Source organism: Pelodiscus sinensis, chromosome 10, assembly GCF_052426305.1.
Source record: "Pelodiscus sinensis isolate ZL-2025 chromosome 10, ASM5242630v1, whole genome shotgun sequence".
Taxonomy (NCBI): domain Eukaryota; kingdom Metazoa; phylum Chordata; order Testudines; family Trionychidae; genus Pelodiscus; species Pelodiscus sinensis.
In genome coordinates, this window is record NC_143061.1 from 39,204,891 (window position 1) to 39,226,258 (window position 21,368).

Below are 21,368 nucleotides of genomic sequence, written 5' to 3' on the forward strand. Positions count from 1 at the left end.
TGCTTTTTTGTCTCCCACTGTTTCTTTTACTTGGTTAAGCCAAGCCATCATGGCACTTTTTTTAGTTCTTACCGTGTTTTTAAATTTGGGATATATATTTAAATTGAGCCTCTATAATGGTGTCTCTAAGTTTCCATACAGCTTATGGGAATTTCTGTACTTTTTTTTTCTTTTCTCATTTTTTGTGTAGTTCACCCTTTGGAATTAAATTCAACAGTGTTGAACTGCTCTGTTGTTTTTCCCTCCACAAGGATGTTACATTTATTTATATTATGATCACTGTTTCCAAGTAGTCCAGCTATATTCATCACTATATAGTCGCTCCTTGAGTTATGAACAAGTTATGGACCAACACGTGGTCCGTAACTCGAAGTGTTCATAACTCGGATCCCATAGAGTTACATGGCAACCATGCTGTTCATAAGCACGGCTCGCTGTTTGTAACTCGGATCCACATTTACGACAGCTTTGGTCATAAGTGCGGATGGTTGTAAGTGGAGGTGGTCGTATCTCAGGGAGCGGCTGTATTCACCTCTTGGACGTGGTGCTGCGTTCCCCCTAGGACTAAATCAAAAATTGCCTCTCTACGTGTGGGTTCCAGAATCAGGCTGCTCCAAGATGCTGCAGTCATTGATGGTGTCAAGGAACTTGATCTCTACATCCTGTCCTGAGGTGACATGTATCCAGTCAGTGTGGGATTCTTATAGCCTCTCAAATCTGCTTTAGCACTTCAGTCACTGTTACCATCCTGCGAGGTGGTTGGTGATACATTCCTCTAGGGATGTAAAATCCCAATTAATCCGTTAACCAGTTATACATTATGTTAACCAAATGTTTAACTTTTTAACCAATTAAGTGGGATCCCAGTCTCAGGGCTGTTGCTGCTGCCACCACTGCCAGCAGGAGTTCTCTCAGTCCTGGGGCTGCCACTACTGCCAGCAGGAGGCCCCTGGACCTAGTCCTGGGGCTGCCACTGGCTCCCAGTCCCACTACTGCAAGTGGGGGGAGGGGTCTGCTCTTGAGCACTGGTTAACTAGTGTAGCCAGTAAGTATCACCCAGTAACCGGTTACCCGTTCGCATCCCTAATTCTATATTTTTATTCTTATAACATGGAATGAATATCCATAGACATTCTGTGATACCGTTTGGTTTATTAAAGATTTTTATTTCATTTGATTCTACACTTTCTTTCACACGTAGTGCCACTCCCCCACTGGCATGACCTGTTCTGTCCTTCTGCTGTATTTTGTATGGTGGTATTACTGTGTCCCATTGATTACCCTAATTTCACCAAGTTTCTGTGATTCCTATTTTATTGATTTTTTTTTTTTTGTTTAATTCAAGGCACTCTGGTTAACCTACCTTATTTGGACTTCTGGGGTTCATATATATAAACACTTAAACTTTTCACCTGTCTGCCACTGATGTGAGTGAATGAGACTCTTTTTCATTTGACTGTTTCTCATCAGATTTTACCTGTATTTTATCATCTTCCAGCCTCTCTTCTTTATTAGCATATAGAGAATCTCTAATTATAGACCCTCTCCTAAGAGATGGCTCTGTCTGATCCATACCTGTCAGCTTTCACCCAGTACTTAGTTTAAAAACTGCTCTGCAGCCTTTTTCAATTTTAAATGCCAGAAATCTGGTTCCATTTTGGTTTAGTTGGAGCCTATCCTTCCTGTATAGGCTCCCCCTTTCACAATACTTTCCCAGTTCCTATTAAATCTGAATCTTCTCCTTCCTATACAGTTGTGTCATCTACACATTGAAACCGTGCAGCTTTGCCTGCCTGGCGCTGCATGTGAACTAGGAAGCATTTTGGATAATGCTACCAGGAGATCCTGGATTTAATCTCTTACCTAGCAGCCTAAGTTTGGCCTTTAAGACTTTTTTGTGGCTCCAGATCATTCCCTCATCTCATGAAAAGCTAAAGAAGAAACCTCATTTTAAAAGTTCGCTTTCTTCTGCTCTCTCTCCAGCTGCACTTGCCAAATATTGTTCTCTCTTAAAAGAAATTACTTGTTCTCTCTTACATGTGGACACCTCCAAGATTAAGGAGTCAGTTCAGCTGGAGAAGATTTCAGTACACCTAGGGCAGGAGGAACAGTCTCCTTCACAGTGAGGAAACTGCCTCCTCCTGGCAGCTGACAGTGATTCATCCCTACTTCTAACATAGCATCCATAAGGAGTAGGGATATAAAATCCCATTTAATTGGTTAACTGGTTAAACATTGTTTAACTGGTTAACCAATTAAATGGAGGCAGGCAGGGCTCCTCCCACCCGCTGTGGCTGAGCTGGAGCACCCCCTTTTGTGGCAGGCCCTTTGTGGCTGGAGTAGCCCCCTCCCCATGGCAGGCAGGGAACTTCTCCAGCCCCCACTGTTTAACTGTAATCAGTAAGCATCACTCAGTAAGGTAAATCAATTAACCATTCACATAGAGAAAAATAGTATGTTGCCTCATCAATGAAAAAGGAGGAATCTTCTCCCAAAGATGGAAGAGGAGAAGCCATATACCTCCAAGGCTGGGAGGAGTGTGGCCACCTTTCGCAAGAGGAAAGGAAACAAAACAAAACAAGTACAGTGACTCATTTCTAAGGGGAGCAGAGACATCTAACTGCAGGCCTCACATAGCCTCTCAAGAGGTGTGCTGTCTGCCAGGGCACCAATGTGACAAGGTACAGAGTGATTGCCAAGCACCATCTGGCCCTGTATCCCATATGATTGTGAGATAGGACCCTGAGTAGATCAGAAATGACAGCAGTGTTCTCAGGGTAAGGGGAAGGAGCTGGCGCACAGGTGTGTGTTCTCATCTGTCCTTCCCTTCAGTGCTAGGGGACCAGACAGAGACAGACATATGCTGCAAGTGAATGCCTGGCTGAATGGATGGTATTGCCGGGAGGGCTTCGGCATCTTGACTACACAATGTTTTTCAGGAAGGACTGCTGAGTAGAAGTGAGGTCCAGATATTTTCTTGATATTACTTTGTCTAGAAAAAATAATAAAATACTTGGTAGTATTAGAGTATCCCTACACCTTTAATAGGACTGATGGCTCCTGGAAACTGAGTTGCAACCCAGTTTACCATATGCTAACTTCAAGACAGAAGTCATCTACTGCAGTCTTTATTATTTAGTTAAACTACAGAACTTTGCTGCCCTCTCTCCTCTGGTCATTTTAGTGAAGTCTTTAAATAAACATTGTACCAAAAATATTTAAAATGTATTGTACTGTGTAGTTTGAACAGAAGACTGAATCAGTACCAGCTCTGCTGCTAACTCACTCTGTAGCCTTTGGCAAATCATGAAAGCTCTATTTCCTAATTGTGCAATGATTACATGTTCTGTAGCATTGCTGACCGTATTTAATGGTGGTTTGCAAAAAAAGTACTTCATCTGTTCTAAATACTTGTTCGTATAAATAAGTATTTCTTCAACACTCACCACTATTGCCCTAGGTGTGTTATACTAAATTAGAAACAAGTCTGCTTCTTCAAGACCGGTCCAACAATGAAAGTACACCATCGTCATCCCCTACAATAGCAGGGCCGCATGGGCCCGCAAAGGAGACGGGAGTGCCTGCACTGCCAACAGCTGCTCCCCCCTGCCCGTGAGGCCATTTTTGCCAGTGGTGGCACTAGGACTGAGGCGGCGGCAGGAGGAGGAGGTGCCTCGCTCCCTCCTTTCCTCTTGATAATAGCATCTCAGACGGGGCTCTGCACTCTGCCCACATGGCCACTTTTGCCAGCAGCAGTGCTGGAGCTGAGGTGGCAGCAGGAAGAGGCGCTTTCCTCCCTCCCTCCCTCCCTCCCTTGGTAATGATGGCCCGGCTGGGGCTCCACGCTTCTTCCTCTTAACCCATGGGGGCACAAGAAGCGCTTGGGGAAGGAGGGGGCGCAAAGGAGGAGAGAGCGTATGTGCTACCAACGGCTGCTCTCCTGTCTGCGTGGCAGTATCAGGCACACTTCCTAGAGGCAGCCTCACTCTGGGGAGTGTTGGGGTAGGGGGAGCAAAGGGGTGTTGAGTGAGGGTGTGGTGGGGTCACAAGGCAAGAGGATGCTGTCATGGGCTATAGGGGGAAGAGGTTAAAGGGTCAAAGCGCATGGGGCGTAAGGGTAGGGGTCAAAGGATGTTAGGCACTGGGGAGCAAGGGGCTGGGTTGAGGCTAGGTGGCCAAGTAATGTATTTATATATTTTCATATTTCTTATTTACATAAGGAATATGCAGATATTCAAATAACATGTTACAGGTCTGCTGAAACTTTGGGTTTGACTGGTCCCTGGCATAAAAAGGTTAGGAACCACTGACCTACAGTCCCCAGCTTAAAGCCCTCCAGTGCATCATTGACCATCTACAACCTATCCTGGAAAACAGTCCTTCATACTCACAAGCCTTGGGAGACAGGCCAGTCCTTGCCTACAGACAACCCCATAAGCTGAAGCAAATTCTTTCCAGCAGCCGCACATCACATCTCAGACATATACATCCAGGAACCTACCCCTGCAATGAACCCCATTACCAACTCTGTCCACACATCTATACAAGCAGCACCATCACAGAGCCTGACCACGTAAGCCACAACATCAGGGGCTTATATAACTGCTCATCCTCTAATGTGATCTATGCCATCAAGTGTCAGCAATGCCCCTCTGGCATGTATATTAGCCAAACTGGACAGTTTCTGCTGCAAAGAATAAGTAGTCACAAATCAGATATCAGAAATGGTAACGCACACAAACCTGTATCGGAACATTTTAACCTACTTGGGCACTCAGTCATGGATTTAAAAGTTGCCATTATTCTGCAAAAGAATTTCACAAGCCAACTACAGAGAGAGAGAGTGCAGAACTGACTTTCATTAGCAAATTTGACACTGTTTCCCTGGGCCTGAACAAAGACATTTACTGGATGGCCCATTATAAAACTAGCTTTCTTTACATTTAACACATCATTGCCATCAAAAACGTAAGTATAGTGCACTTCCAGCCCATTCAGTTTGACTCCTCAGCACTGGTACTACTTTTTTCCCCTCTCCCTTCTTTTTCTGTCATAAATTCTGAGCATTCCCCCTCCTTTTTTTCCACTCAAGGTCACCTGAAGACATGGGTTTTGCCTACAAAAGCCCATGATACTATATATGTTTTTGTTAGTCTCTAAGCTGTCACTGGATTACTCATGTTTAGAAACAACTTCTTTGGATCACTTCAGTAAAATCACTGCTTCTTATTTGTCACATGTGAAACCTGTACCTTTTTATGATGTATGTCAATTAAAATCTTAATTAAACAGGTGGGGTTTATACTATGACCTAAAATTTGACTGGGTGTTTGTTAGCATGGGTCAAAACAAGAGATTGGTGGTTATGTTTAGGGGGAAAACAAGAATTTTCTTCCTGTGAAATCAGGGTTGAATTCTATGAAAACTGTTTGTTTTGTTTTTGTTTTTGTTTTAAAGACCTTTTTCCTTCAAAAATACAAGCAATGCCATTGACTTGAAAAATCGTAGCAAATGCTGTCTTTGACCTAATGGAGTTCATCCTTATGAATCTTACCAAATCTGTTGTTCTGAGATGCTAATAAATGCCATATGTTTTGAATCAGAAAACAGAAGCCATCACTGCTGTTTTCAAATTCTAGTGGTTTCTAGCTAATTTTCTGGGAGAGACCGTTCTTAATTCAGCAAAATATTAATCTCTTTTCTTCAATATTGCAGATGACCATGGATGAGAAATATGTAAACAGCATTTGGGATCTCCTGAAAAATGCAATCCAAGAGATCCAGCGTAAGAACAACAGTGGTCTCAGCTTTGAGGAACTGTATAGGAATGCATATACCATGGTGTTACATAAACATGGAGAAAAATTGTACACCGGACTAAGAGAAGTTGTCACTGAGCATCTCATAAACAAGGTATGTAATTAAATGAAATTTAAGTCCGTATCCTCCTTATTGGTATGTAAGATGAACACCATATATGTGTGACTTGTGACAAAAATCCAAATTTTGATACATTGCTTTAAAACTAATGTTTTTACTTGGGATGTTGGAGTGTACATGACAAACTGTTTAATTGATAAAGAGATGCTTATTGATTAATGCAGTTGATTGCACTCAGCCTTCCAGGGAGGCGGCTTCACTGTGGCAGGGCAGCAAAGGCTCCTCCCCTGAAGTTGGGCAAGCCAGGGCCACTAGCTCTGCTCCCAGGGAGATTTCCCCGTGGGCTAGGGATGTAAAATTTTTATGATTTGGCTAATTGAATAGTCAATGCAATTTGCATTGACTAGTCGATTAGTCAGTAAAGGTGCTTCCATCTTTGAAGTGCAGCAACAGCCCCAGGGCTGTTGCTACACTTCAAAAGTGAAAATGCTGCGGGGAGCACATGGCCAGCGGGAGACTCAAGCAGTCCCCCACTGGCCCTGAACTCCCCATAGCGTTACAAAGCAGCAGCCCCATGCGGCGCCCAGGGTTGGACCCCAGGCTCCACATGGCACTGCCACTTTGAAGCACTCCCTCCTCATCCCCCCCTTCTCCCTGCTGCCTCTTTGTGATAGAGGCAGCGGTGGCGGGGAAAGCAACTAGTCGACTAGTCATTCATATCCCTACTGTGGGCTCTAAACTTTACACTGCAGAGCCCGCAGTGCATGTAACTACTGAAATTTTCAGTGGTTACAAGGTTACCATATTACACAGCTTTTAACTTTGTGTATATTTTACATTTTACTTGTATATAATCTCAGTGTAGGACCATAGGCGTGCGCAGCACATTTCATTAGAGTGTGCACCCATGGCATTTTTATTTTAAAGGCAGTCATTTATTGAATACTCAATCATAAAGGACATTATTTTTATTCATCAAACTAGAGAAACTAAAACTTAACTTTCTTTTTTTTTTAAATTAACAACTAAACTTTACTTAAAAAATGCAAACTTTTGCTTCACCCCCAGAATCACCTGGCACCTACACCTTCCCTTGGCCCTGCACCCTCCTGGTGCCTTCCCTTTGCCCTCTTTTTCCCTGATGCCCACCCCCACCATCCTCTGCCCCATTCCCCTCATGCCCCTGTGCCCTCACACATACCTTGCTCCATCCCCGCCTTCCTCATGCCCACCCCTTCTTTCAAGCCTTCTCCCAGCACCGCCTTCCCTCCCTCCCTCCCTCCCCCTAATCCCCAATGCCCTTACCCTCTCCTCTCCCAGCATTACCCTGTCCCCCCTCCCACTGACATGTCCCCTCCTGCCCTTTTCCTCATTGTCTCCACTTGGCCCCCTGGCATTTGTCTCCCTCCGCCACCCTGTCCCTTGGTGCCTTCCCTTTCTTCTCCCGACTTTCCCCCATGCCCTCAGCACAAGTCCCTTCCTCTCCCACCTTTTCCCCCTATCTTTCCCCTTCTCCTCCCCTACCTTACCTTTACCTTCGGCTTCTGCCTTCCAGTTTCCAGGGCTGGAGTCTGTGGTTGAACCCCAGAAGTCCCTGCAGCCCTGGCCCCAGCTGCTTCCGGGGCTCCAGACCACGTGCTGAGTCTGGAGCCGGGCCGCGAGGTGCCACGCTCGGGCATCTCCCCTCTCACCTGTTGCGCGGCGTTTGAGCACTCTACACACGCACTCCCTCGGCCCTGTAGTGGTTCGTAGATGGCCGGTGCGCGGCGCCAGGGAATTTAAAGTGCGGGGCTGTGGTGTTCCGTCACAAATCCCCCTCCTCCTCCAGCAGCCGCCAGCCAGCCCTTTGAGACATTACGGTGTGCCTGGGCACACCCAGCACACCCTGTGTGCACGTCTGTGTAGGGCTAATGTTGAGCATAAGATTCTCATATTAGAGGTACTGTTTGTTTAAACTACTAATGAATAATGAAAAATACAAATTTAAATGCTTATGAATTCAAGTTTGTGGCTGTTTGACAGCATTGAGTAGCTTTCTTGGATGAGCTCTGTTTCACTCACTAATATTGGTAACCCCATTTTTTAAATTGAGGATCTAACTACATCCCAGAATAATAATTTGCTTGTTATGGGGGGCTGTTCATGAACTAATGAAACATAGCAGAGCTGGGATTATATTATGTAGAAAGAATAAGGAGAGTATCATTCAATGCAGAAAATCAATTTGACAAAAAACATCCTGAACTGTCTGAGTCCTTAAATTTCAGTTTTTAAAATACACCTATTTAATTTAGCCGAAAATTGAAATTAACAATCCTTTTGATTCTGAAGAGAAGATGTAGGCATCACGTCTTGCCCCAAACCACTGACTGGATCTGTGTGGCTTTGTCTTGTGAGGAAAAGCAGTCACATTTAAATTTGGTATAGCTAGCTCATGTTAGCTAAGCCCAGGTTTGACTTGACTTTTTTCAGAGTTGAAATAAGACTTATTACTCTAAAGAGATCCAGAAATTGTGAGAGAATCTAAGATGCAGCTTGGAAAAAAATCTGTTTTCCCACTATGTCCATAATATGTAGTGACCCAGGCCCTCTAGTAGAATCATAGCATATCATGCCTTTACTTCACTCAAACTGTGCAGTAATCAGTGGACTGCTTCCCATTTTTGGTGGTCATTTCAGGTGAAGAAGTCTTAAAAACTGTGCTCCAGACCCCTTAAGTCTACAGTATGCTTTAGATACAGTATATATTTCTTACACTAAGTGACTGCAAGGACAGGTTGAGTGTAAAGTGACTAAAAGATTTTGCACATATGTCCTTTTATTTATCATATTAACATCTTAGGGACATTAATTGTCTAGACTAGTAACGATGTGGTAAATGTCTGAGACTTAGAACCATGTGCCTGTAAACACCTCTGCTGGATTAGCATCTGCTTAGTGGTGTTTACAGTCTACAATAGGAGCTTGTTTTTGCTACAGAGGGATTTACTAGGTCTATTGAAGACCTGCTAAATGGATCACAGATCACTCTCCTGTTAATTCCAGCCCTCCCTCATAAGGTAAGGTAAGTTGACAGGAAAATTTCTCTTTCTGGTTTCTCCTGTCAGCCCAGCACTGTGTAGTTACCTCCGTAACTTGACGTAAGCTACATTGACTCAAGCTACATTGTTTGTGTAGCTGAAATTGGTAACTTAGGTTGACTTAACCTCATCATGTAGATTTGCCCTTAGTAATGAAAGATTACTGTGCAGATGTGCACCTGGTTAGATAAGAGGTCAAAATAATTTTATTGTGGCAGTTCCATCTTTTCTGCTTATCATTTATATGTTGCTTAATATGAGTGGTTTTTGAAAAAGGAAACAAAAAACCTATACATGTTTAGGAAGGGCCAGTTGTGATAACTGCAAGTGACTCTAAATGGCAAAAGTTGAGTAGGGCTTAGGTATTATAGTGCAGCTATAAACTGTATAAACACACCGTTTTTACCTTGATATTTTTTCATACAATTAGTTTTTTAATCTGGTGCTTATGAGAGCTTTATACAAACTCACTTATGTCTGGTAGATTCATATTTTAAACAAGTAATGAAAAGGCCCCTGTATGGGCATGTGCTTGTGCTCACAGAAAAGTGTAAAGGTGATTTGAAAATTATCAATATTTGAGTCTGTATATACAATTGAAATACCTTCATAAAAAGTTGCTGAATTTTAATCTTTTTAAATTAGTTGGTTTTAAAATGGTCAAATATAGAAAACTAATAGGTGAGCCCCATTGTTGACCGGGAAAAGTCATTTCGCATAGATTACAATTATAGGAAAGTTCAAGAAATTAAATATATGTCATAGAATTTGTTAATTGCTTGCATAAGGGAAGTAAAAGAACAGCTTTAAATTTGTAGGATTTCAACTTGAAACTTTCTTCTTTTTATTGCATAATTATGATACATAGTAAATTTGAGTCACTCAAAGCTTCCAATACTCTTTCTGTAACTAATTTGAATTATTTTTTGATTTATAACAGTAAACATTTTCTTTGCACTAAAATGACAGTTGAATAGGTGACTTAATTTTAATTTTGTTGGCAAATCTTTTTTATGAACTCTAATCCTAATAGTCATGACTTTTTTCTGATGAAAACCAAAAATAACTATTTAAACTTTTCACCCAGCTGTTTTCTGGTATCATAAGTAGTGCATTTAGTGGCAGGATTGTTTACAAAGTTTGGTATCTATAGGTAATCACAAAGTATGACTTTATTTTCCACAGACAAATCACAAACAAACTCTTCAAAATATCTAATTTTTGTACACAAACTAGTTTCCCTATACTTAAAACCATTCACATGAAAAGTTGACTTCCCAGTAAAAGTGCAGAAAAATAACAATTGAATGCTAAGTCTTCTTGGTTGGCTTTGGGTCTCCTCCTCCCTCGCCCCCCGCCCCCCAGGTCTTCAATTTCAAAACCAATTCCTGTATTCCTTTATCTCTGACTTCCAGCTTCAGGATGTGACAGTGTGGTTATGTCCAGAAAATTGATTGTATGAAATGGAACTATCTTAGTAACTGAAATAAAAAATAGTATTTCAGGAACAGGTAGTAGATATAGGTTCAATTCTGAAATTAGAAATCTTTTTCATATACTTGTTGCAAGAACATGAAACAATTAATTAATTTTATCTGTGTAACAGCATTTTCATCAACTGAAAATGTAATGACAAAAAAATCTTCATTGGCTCCTTCCAATCCTCCTCCTTATGTTAGCATTTTAAACCTTAAGCATATACTTAAACACTCACTAGAATGAATTCTAGCCACATGTCGTCGCTTATCTACATATTCGAAGAACAAAGGGTGGATTCTAGGGCTGGTTGGAATAAATCTGATGAAATTTTTTTGCTAATTTGTCAAAATCAAAACGTTGTGTCTTGATTTGATGAAGTCCTAGAGAAACCTGCCTGGTTTCCTGCCAGCTCATCAGCTAGACTGCATTGGACAGAGGGATTACAGGGTCTGTGGATCTACGGCAGCCCCACTGAGTAGATGGCTTTGGAATTGGAATTCCATTCTTTTCTGCAAGACCTCAATTTTTTGATAATTTGAAATTGGAACAAAATTGTGGTTAATAGACACTGGCGATTAGTGAACTGCTACTCAGCTATTTGAAAACATTTTTTGTGGTTACCAGTTTGGGGGGCAAGTTTATTTTTCTTATGTGGTTAGGAACTTTTGCTCTGCTATATTTAATTGCTTATTGAAAGTTGTGTTAAAAAAAGTTTTTAGGAAAAAGTTACATAACTTTTTAAAAAGCAAAACCAACCTAACAAACAAAAAAGCCCCAAAACCAAACAAGAAACAAACCACCAGTAGGTGATGTATTTTTGCAATATATTTACAATCATTAATATTTGGACCTGTCACCTGCTGACCCCAATGCCACTTGTGAAGACTAGCACAAAAATTAAAATGTAACAAGTATAAAATTTAAATGGGATAAAATTAAACATAAAACCAGGTAGCGCCTAAAACCAGGTGGTATATTAACTTTAATACTTTTATCTAGCTATGCCACTCACACAGTTCATATATGACATAGGTCTGAATTGTTGTAGGCAGGGGAACCCTAGTTTTTTGTGTGTATTGAGTAGTTAATGAGATTGAAAATAGCTACTTGCAGTTACAGGCAGTCCCGGGGTTACGTACAAGATAGGGACTGTAGGTTTATTCTTAAGTTGAATTTGTATGTAAGTCGGAACTGGCGTCCAGATTCAGCCGCTGCTGAAACTGACCAGCGGCTGACTACAGGAAGCCCGAGGCAGAGCTGCTCTGCCCCGGGCTTCCTGGAATCAGACGCTGATCAGTTTCAACAGTGACTGAATCTGAACGCCTGGAACAGAGCAGCTGGGGCGCTGCCTGGTAGGTCCCCACAGCGTCGCACCTCGGTGCTGCGGGGACCAACCCGGCAGCACCCCAACTGCTCTACCCCAGGTGTTCCCAAGTCAGCTGCTGCTGAAACTGATCGACGACTGATTCCAGGAAGCCCAGGAGCGGCGTTGTGGGACCAACCCGGGAGCGCCCCAGCTGCTCTACCCCAGGCGTCCGCGCGAAAAGCCTGGTCTGCTGGGGGGGGCCCGCGTCATGCCGCCCGCGTCCTCCGCGGCGAGAAAAGCCGCGCACCCCAGCAGACCAGGGAGACGTGGAGCAAAGCCGCGGAGGACGCGAGCGGCGGGTAGAGCATACTAGAATGTGAATTCTAGTATGTGAATAATATAAAAGGCCGTAAATGTCTGCATTTCTAATCTGTTAGTTTGCAGATGACAGCAAGTTAACTTACTTTTGGGTGATGTTGGTTAATTATCATTTATCATATATATAGTAGCCCATTGTCTGTCACTCTGTAATGCTGAAACCCTGGCTGTTCCCTCTGGACAGCGCTGTTGCCTCCTGCCGTGGTGCTCAGCTGACTTCTGCGCCGCTTAGCTGGGCCGCTGCACGGGAGCAAGTGGTGCAAGCTGCTGTTTGGGCCCCACGTGCTCCCCATGCAGCCAGCTGAGCGGCGCAGAAGTTGGCCGAGCGCCATGGCGGGAGGCAACAGCACCACCCAGAGGGGACAGAGAGGGGGCGGGGCCTGGACGAGCGTGTGTCCCTGACGTCAGGAAAGGGTGCCGGATTCAAAAGGAGGAAAGTGGAGGAAACCGAGAGGAGAGGAGGCAGAGGACAGCGAGAGAGAGAGAGATGCAGGAGGAGGAGGAGGAGGAGAAGAGAAACTTAGTGAGAGGCGGGAGGGGGAGAAGAGAGAGAGAGAGAGAGAGGGCGAGGCAGTAGGAGGAGAAGAGAGAGGGAGGCCGTTTGCACTGCTTGCTCCCGCGCAGTGGCCCAGCTGAGTGGCGCAGAAGTCAGCCGAGCGCTACAGTGGGAGGCAAAGGGGGGGCGGGACGGTGATGTACGCGCCCGGGGGGGGCCTGGACAAGCATGCATCCCCGACGGAGACAGAGGAGAACGGAGAGAGAGTGAGAGGCAGGAGGGAGAGAAGAGAGAGAGACGGAGCGAGAGACCAAAGGCTCCGGAGAGAAGACCAACATGGAGAGACCTGAAAATTCCGTCTTATGATGGGCTAATTGGCTAGTTATGTAAGAAATAACAAGTAGTGTTCTTTATTCTATATTATTATGGTGTTGAGTGTGAATGGTTTGCATGTTGCAGGGTCACTGACATATATGCATCCAAGGTGAAACTCACCATAGAGTTAAAGATGCCATGCAGTGACTTCTGTCTCAGTTGTAAAGGGTATTGTATGGATTCATCCACTGTCCTTTGTCTAACAATGAGTAGTAACTCCTACATGTCTCAGGATACTACAACTCCAGTACCCTCAACTCACCTAACAACATTGTCAACCTATCCAACCACACTCTTGGCCCAGAAGAAGAATCTGTCCTATCTCTGGGACTCTCCTTCTGCCCCACCATCCCCACACACGTGATTCAGTTCTCAAATGACCTGGAAGCTTTTTTTTGCCTCCTCTGTTTGAAGGAATATTTCTAACACGCCACCGAACATCACACTACACCACAGGATCCTCCCTACCTACACCTCTATGTGGACCCCTCCTAATGGTCATAACAGGAGTCTGGACTTCTACATTGATTGCTTCCACAAACGTGCACAGACTGATGTTAACAAACAACATTGTGACACATAATCTCAGCCATGGAGAATGCAATACTATCCACAGCCTCCAACTCTAACATTATCATTAAGAGGCTGACAAAGGAGATGTTGTAGTCATCATGAACAGGGCAGATTACGAACAGGAGGCTGCCAGACAACTCACCAACACCACATTATACAAGGCTCTTCCCTCTGATCCAGCTGAGTAATACCAAAAGAAACTACACCATCTGCTCATGAAACTCCCTCCTACAACTCAAGATGAAATCTATACAAATACATCCTCAATGCTTCAACCTGGAGTATTCTATCTGCTATCCAAAATCCATAAACCTGGAAATCCCGGACATCCCATCATCTCAGGCATCAGCACATTTACAAGCAGCACACTTACAGCAGGATTATCCAGTTATGTTGACTCTCTCCTCAGTCCCTACGCTATCAGCACATCTAGCTATCTTTGAGACACCTCAGATTATGATGGATTATTAGCTGTCAGGAACATGATCCCTGATGATGCCACAGCACACCTGGTGACTAAGCTATGTGATTTTGTCCTCACTCACAGCTATTTCCAATTTGGGGACAATATATACCTTCAAGTCAGCAGCACTGCTATGAGAACCTGCGTAACCCCAGAATATGCCAACATTTTTATGGCTGGCCTCAAACAGCATTTCCTCAGCTCTCGTCCACTAGAACGCTTCCTCTGTTTACGCTATATTGACAACATCATCATCATGTTGGCCCCCTGGGAAGGAGATTCTTGAAGAATTCCACAGGGATTTTAACAACTTCCATTCCACCATCAACCTCAGTCTGGACCAGTCCACATGAGATCCACTTTCTTGACACTTCAGTACAATTAAATGATGGACACATTACTGTCATTCTATATGGAAACCTACTGACTGTTATTCATACCTATGTGTCTCTTGATTTCATCCAGGGCACATCACACAATCCATTGTTTATAGCCAGGCCCTAAGATACAACCGGATTTGCTCTAGTCCCACAGACAGAGACAAACACCTAAAAGATCTTTATAGGGCATTTTTGAAACTTAAATACCACTGGGGGAAGTGAAGAAACAAATTGACAGAGCCAGACGAGTACCCAGGAATCTGCTTTTTCAAGACGGGCCTAACAAGGAAAATAACATAACACCACCAGCCATCGCCTATTAACACATCTACCCTTTGAGGCTCTACTTTGCCTAGGCAGTTAGACCAGGAGCTGGCAGGCTTCTGGATGACCAAGAATGTTAAAACAGTCCCATGTGGAGATACGTGTTATGGGACTCTGAAACTGAGAAACAAAGACATCTACTGCTCTTTTGTTTAGTAATTTCAATTAAACTGTAAGTGATGATAAATTGAAGGGAAATTGTGCTGTATGGTGACTTTCAGCATATTCTGTATGGAACTGGATTGTTATTGGAACACAACAGCATTAGATGGTTTTGTTTTTCTCTTTTATAGTCCCATAACATTTATTGCTACTGCTAAAAGCAGGAGATTGACAGTTTTACTTAAAACTTTTTCCAATCTAAGTACCAGAGCCTTAATAAGAGAGCAAACTCTAAATAGCCTTAATTAGACACTGTGAATTTTTGAGTAATTGAATTATTCACACTGCCCTTGTGATTACAGAGATCTGAAATAGAACAGATTTCATCCCCTCCCACTTCTCACTGTCCCAAACCTTGCAACTCCTGTATAATTAGAAAATCCAATCATATGTTAACAGATGTTCAGGTTAACAGATCCTGGAACTGCAGCTCTGTAGAAGTACAAAACTTTTAAGAAAATTCACCCTTCACTACCTTCCTAAACACATGTACAAAATTTACAAATAGAAAATCCTCATTTTTGTAACAGTTTGTCTCTTCTGTTTCTCACTTCACAGGCTTAGCTTCTATTTTTAATTATATTTACTTTCTAACAAAGTGTTGCTGTTACATGAAATGGTGGTTATTACAAGTTGATTCTCCCTGGTCCAGCACCCCCGGGATCTGATTGGTTGGATTTTGCCGGACTAGGGGAGGTCATTTCTGGCCCTGTTGTTATAGGCCCCACCCTCTGTGCTGCCCCTCCCACCAGGATTCCCAACTGCAGTGGGCAGCCCAAGTGAGTCATACACGGGGCTTCCGGTCCCCCTTACCCTTTTGCAGCCCAGCTGAGACAAGCACTGGGCTTCCCTACCCCCACCTTGCTTCGCATCAGGCTCCTGCTCCCCCATTTCTCCACAGTGTGCTGGGACTCTCTGATCCTGGAACATCTGTGGTCCTGACAGACCAAGGGTGTTGCCGGATGAGAGAGTTCCAGTTTATAGAGGTGTAACCTGTAGATGTTCTAAGAAATGCTTATATTGTTTTATAACATTCACTGAATTATCCACTTTGTAGACTTAAAGTTGGAATTCTAGCTGCTTTTAAACAAGCATCAATTTTTCTTTCAGTTTGTATTGACCTTATTTTAATCATCACTCTTTTATGATTAAGCTTTTCTCATGATTTCTGCCCGAGGCTGTGTATAGATTCTAGGAATGCAGTTAATTCCTAGTCAGTGGTTAAGGTGTTCTGGACCATCTCCAGCTCTTGTTAGCTTTCCTCCTAGTGGTGGTGGAAGGAGGAATTCTGGCAGATCATAGGAAAGAAGTAATGGGAAGAAAGTGCACAGCAAGACCTGGAAGAGAAGAAAGCAGGGTTATGGAACAACATGCTTTATGAAAGTAAATGTTTTGCAAAACTGTATAAATAAACTGAGTCATTACTAACATTCCAATAATTAATTATTATTTAAACATTCAAACATTGCAACACAGTTGGTAGCTCATGAGAATTGGAACCTAAGATTGGCTAGTCTTGTTTGACTGGGTAAGCTTGAGTGCAACCATAGACAAACAGAATTTATGGTTAAAAATGAATTAATATCATAGGCAATGTTCCCTCTAGAATAACTTTTTTCCTGTACACTGAGGCATATGTGAATGTGCACCACTAATAGAAACACAAAACACATGTGTGGACTCTCTGCTAATCAGCTGGGGGGCACTAGAATTTCTCCTGAGTGGCTGCAAAAGCACACAGCTTACAGGGAACACTGATCATAGTTGGGAATTTGTTCATAAAATTTGTCATTCTTAACTTCTTTACTATACATTTCTGCCTACCAGCTCCCTAATCCTTTCTCTCTGCTGGAGTTCTGTTATTAGTGACTGCACAGCTACAATCTGGAGGAATCTGTCTTACTAGATGAATGCTTCTTTTAAAAATTCTTCTTTTGTAGCCAATTTCTCGGACTATCCCTTACTTTTTAAACTTTTCCATGTACAGTGACCCACCTAAACTCACTTCTGATTGTAGCACTTTACAGTGTATTTATTGTTTTGAATTGTTATGCAGTAGGAGTCATAATATTAATTCATTTCATAGAAGTCTTGTTTTCATTTTGATTTACCCTTTCCTTACAAAGGTACTGTACCGGCTATATGCAGCTAATACTCTTGCAGTATTAGCTAATCCTTTCCTTCGTATCTGTGACTAGTATATCTTCCTCTTCCTAGCTGTTTAATATTTGTATGATTAGTCCAAAACGTATGTGCCTGTGTGCTTTTTGTTTGTCTTAAAGATTAATCTTTTTCACAAATGAAACAATGCTTTTTATTTAAAGTACATGTAGTGAATGTCACCAGGACAAAATGAATTAAAATCTCCAAGAGTATTCATGTACTCTTGTTAAATGTATTAATTTAACACTGTATATTAGGCAAGCAAAGTAATAATACAGTAAACTTCCGATAATCTGGCACCTTTAGGATCCAGGGGGTGCCGGATTATCAGATATGCTGGACTATTGGAAGGAGGGACTATAAGGGGTGTGGGGTGGGAGGGATGTGGGGTGGGAGGGATGTATCCCCCCACCCCAGACCCCTCATAGCTCCCCCTTCCGATAGTCCTGCTCTTCCCCAGACGTCCCTGATTCAGCCGCTGTTGGTCAGTTTCAGCAGCGGCTGAATCGGGGACACCTAGGGCAGAGCAGCTGGCGTGCTGCCGGATTGGTCTGGTAACAGACCCTTGGCGTGGCGAGACCAACCTGGCAGCACCCCAGCTGCTCTTGGGGACGCCTGGATCAGAGCAGCTGGAGTGCTGCCGGGTTGGTCCCGCAGTGCCGCTCCTCGGCGCTACTGGACCAACCCGGCAGCACCCCAGCTGCTCTGCCCCAGGTGTCCTTAAGTCAGCCGCTGCTGATACTCATCAGCGGCTGACTCCAGGAAGCCCAAGGCAGAGCTGCTCTGCCCCTGGCTTCCTGGAGTCAGCCGCTGGTCAGTTTCAGCAGCGGCTGAATCAGGACGCCTGGGGCAGAGCAGCTGGGGGGCTGCCGGATTGGTCTCACAGTGCCGAGGAGCGGCTCTACTGGACCAACCCAGCAGCACTCCAGCTGCTCTGCCCCAGGTGTCCCCAAGTTTAAAAAAAAAAATGTTGAGCACCTCCAATTTCAGTTGAATTTGAATGGGAGCTGTTGGTCAACATTTAGGAAATTCAAGCCTGTAGTAGTTGACACTCTTGCCATAGTAGCACAGCAAATATGTATGTAGTAGCAGGCTTCAGACTTTAAGCAGAACTTTCTAAAAGCCAGGACCATCTGGTCCAGCAACATCTGTGGTCCAGCAGGGCCATGAATATTTCTGGACCAGAGAACTCTGGCTGTCAAGGGTCAGGAGGGTAGCCCAGTCAGGCTGTCTGCAGTGGGGCTTGTGTGGTGGAGAGCACAGTGGCAGCGAGGAGCGGAGCCCCAGCCCAATGGCCAGGTTGGCACCCTAGGGACGGGATAGATAGTTGGAAGGGGAGGCTTGACCTTCCCTGATCCAGCAAACTCCCTGGTTCAGGACTGTTGAGGCCCCAAGGGTGCCAGATCAGGGAGATTCAACATGTAATGACAAAACGAATTTTGGTAGTATGTCATTATCTTCCTATTTTGTTACAGGTGCGAGAAGATGTGTTAAATTCATTGAATAACAACTTTCTTCAAACATTAAACCAAGCATGGAATGATCATCAGACAGCAATGGTGATGATTAGAGACATTCTAATGTACATGGTAAGTAAAGGGGGTATTCCACTTTTCATCATTTACAGCCCTATCTTCAGAAATGTAAGCTGCTTTCCTTTTAGAACATCGCAGGGGAAGGAGGAATAATTAAGTTTTCATACATTACTTCTCTTGGAAAGCAGACTATTATCTCAAAAGTAAACTACCAGGAATCCATGAACAAGAAAATAGTGAGTTGGTCAGTGTATCATCTCATTATTTGGTAGACAGAACAGAGGTTATTGAAAGTGTTCATTTCTTTGTTTCTTGCTGTCACTCGTGCTTCAGGGATGGAAAATACTTTCGAAAGCAAAGTGAAAAGGGTATGGGTAATTGAATCAGAATATATGGTCTGTTTTGTTTTTCTTTGGGTAGTTCTGAATTGTTTCTCTCTCAATTGAAGGAGCTTTCACTTTCCTCAGACTTGTACCAATCTGATGTAGTAATCTGAAGCTGCCCATACGTTTACGTTGGCAGATTTCTGAGAGGTGCAATGAGGTTCCACTCTGATGTCCTAGATTAGGACATCTGTTATCACCTCCAAATTTGGCTTGGAGATTTACAAGCATACTGTGTAAATGCACAGCAAGTCCTGAAGATTATATAATCAGGGTGCTGTAAAATTACAGGCAGAATTTCTAAGTAATACTCATCATTTGTGTGATCTTCTGGCAACTAGCTGTGTAATAATGCATAAATCCAAAATGGCAGAGAGGCTTGAATTTTGTGTTGAGCAATATTTTTTTAGTCTTATTCTTTATTTTTATTTTTCTAAAGTTCACCTTTACAAATTTTAACAATATGCTTTTAACATCAAACAGAACTGCGAAAAGATATTTGGAGGGAAACAATTTAACTTTTTTTTAAAACAGAAGCAGCAGCACAGGAGGAAAGGGGATGAAGCGGCTCTGCAAGAGCCAGTATGCACCTCCAGATACAGCAGCACAGGGGAGGGGCTACGTATAACAGTGTACATGGATGGGTACATGTTCACATCCGTAGTAGGCATGTGCACTAGTCACTGAAAATCAGTTCGTATTCAAGGTATGAAGCCTTATGCCAGGGGTAGGGAACCTTTTTTGGTTTGGGGGACTGTTGACCAACAGAAAAGTCAGCTGGGGACTGCACACAAGTGAGAAGCAAGAAACAAAACAAAACACCCACCCACACACAAAAGTGAAGTGGCCCCCAACTGAGAAGCAGAAAGACACTCCCCACGTTCACCCTGCACACTAGAGCCTAGGTTGTGTGCTCCAGCCCTGTGAGGGAGCGGGGGGCAGGCTAGAGAGCCAGCGTTGGCTTTCCGATGCTGGTGGGGTTAACTCTGAGACTTGGGGGCCAGATCCAGGCATTCCGGGGGCTACATTTCGTCCCCGGGCCTTAGGTTCCCCACCCCTGCCTTAGGCCTTGCTTATACTACGAAGGGTTTGCTGGTGTATAGACAAGCACTCCTGGTGTAGATACAGTTTTTTATATTGGCAAGAGTTCTTTTGCTGGCATAGCTTATTATCTGTTCCCCCAATGAAATAAGATAAAGAGCAAAATGAATGTTTTGAGGATGTAACTATATTTACAGTAAGGCTTTTGGTGGCCTAGCTATTAGGGCACGTCTAAACTACATTCCTCTTTCGAAAAAGGAATATAAATGAAGCCGATTGAAAATTCAAATGAAGCACAGTTTTACAAATCTCACGTTTCATTTGCATAATCGCAGGAGCGCTTTTTCGAAAAAGGTTTTTCAAAAAAGAAACCGCAGTCTAGACGGGGCTCTTTTGGGGGGGGGGGGAGTAGAACCCTTTTTTGAAAGGGTTCTTTCGAAAGGATTTTTTCCCCAAAAGAACGCCTTCTGGACTGTGGTTTCTTTTTCAAAAAACCCTTTTTCAAAAAAGTGCTCTCAGGTGATTATGCAAATGAAGTGTGAAATTTGTAAATCCACACTTCATTTGAATTTTCGACTGGCCTCATTTACATTCCTCTTTTGAAAGAGGGAATGTAGTTTAGACATAGCCTTAGGGATCTGAAGGGTTAATTGGTGGAAGCTGGAGCAGCCTACCACCCACTGTGGTGCCAGATGTGGGCGAGGAGCTGCTCCAGCTCTGTGGTGCCAGATGTGGGCGAGGGGTGCTTCTGCCCAGCCACAAGAGCCCCATCCGCAGTGGGCCTGTCTCAGCATGCCACAAGCAGAGGTGCTTCAGTCTAGCTGTAACAGCCCTTGCTCACAGTGACAGGAGGGAGGGGCACTTCAGCCAACCCCTGTTGTTGAGTCAGGTGACCAACTATACATAAAAAAAGTGTTCCTTTTTTTGGGAGCACTTACCGCTTTCCCCTAGCCCTGGGAGCACTTGTGCTTCACCGGACGGAAGCCTTCTTGGGACACGCAGCAATTAAAGGGGCCATAACCACATTTTGGACTTTCAGCCCTGACCTCCCGTGTCTCCCCGGTTACTCCCCAGCGCGTTTTTTTTTTTTTTTTTTTTTTTTTACAAAAAATGCACTGGTTATAGGTATGATTTTTCACACTGACTGACATAACTATGCTGCCAAAATCTTAGTGTATATTAGAACTTTAATTCTGAATTTAAAACTTTAAACAGTCGGTTGGTGAAAAACACAAGGTGTAAAAGACCAAGTCAACCCCTTGTTTCTCCAGACATTGTAATTTAAGTACTTAGTGTTTTATTTACAAATTGCTATATAAACATTGTGGGTACGTCTATACAGCACGGCTA

The 21,368-nt window shown here is 43.5% G+C and overlaps 1 protein-coding gene across 1 annotated transcript in view; it reads left to right on the plus strand.

Moving 5' to 3' along the window:
- The window catches only part of CUL3 (cullin 3), a 105,314-nt gene that overhangs the window by 21,552 nt on the left and 62,394 nt on the right, over nucleotides 1–21,368 (plus strand). The window contains exons 2-3 of the mRNA XM_075937566.2: nucleotides 5,716–5,913; nucleotides 18,535–18,648. Coding sequence (XP_075793681.1) covers nucleotides 5,716–5,913; nucleotides 18,535–18,648 — 312 coding nt within the window. The remainder of the gene's footprint in view (nucleotides 1–5,715; nucleotides 5,914–18,534; nucleotides 18,649–21,368) is intronic.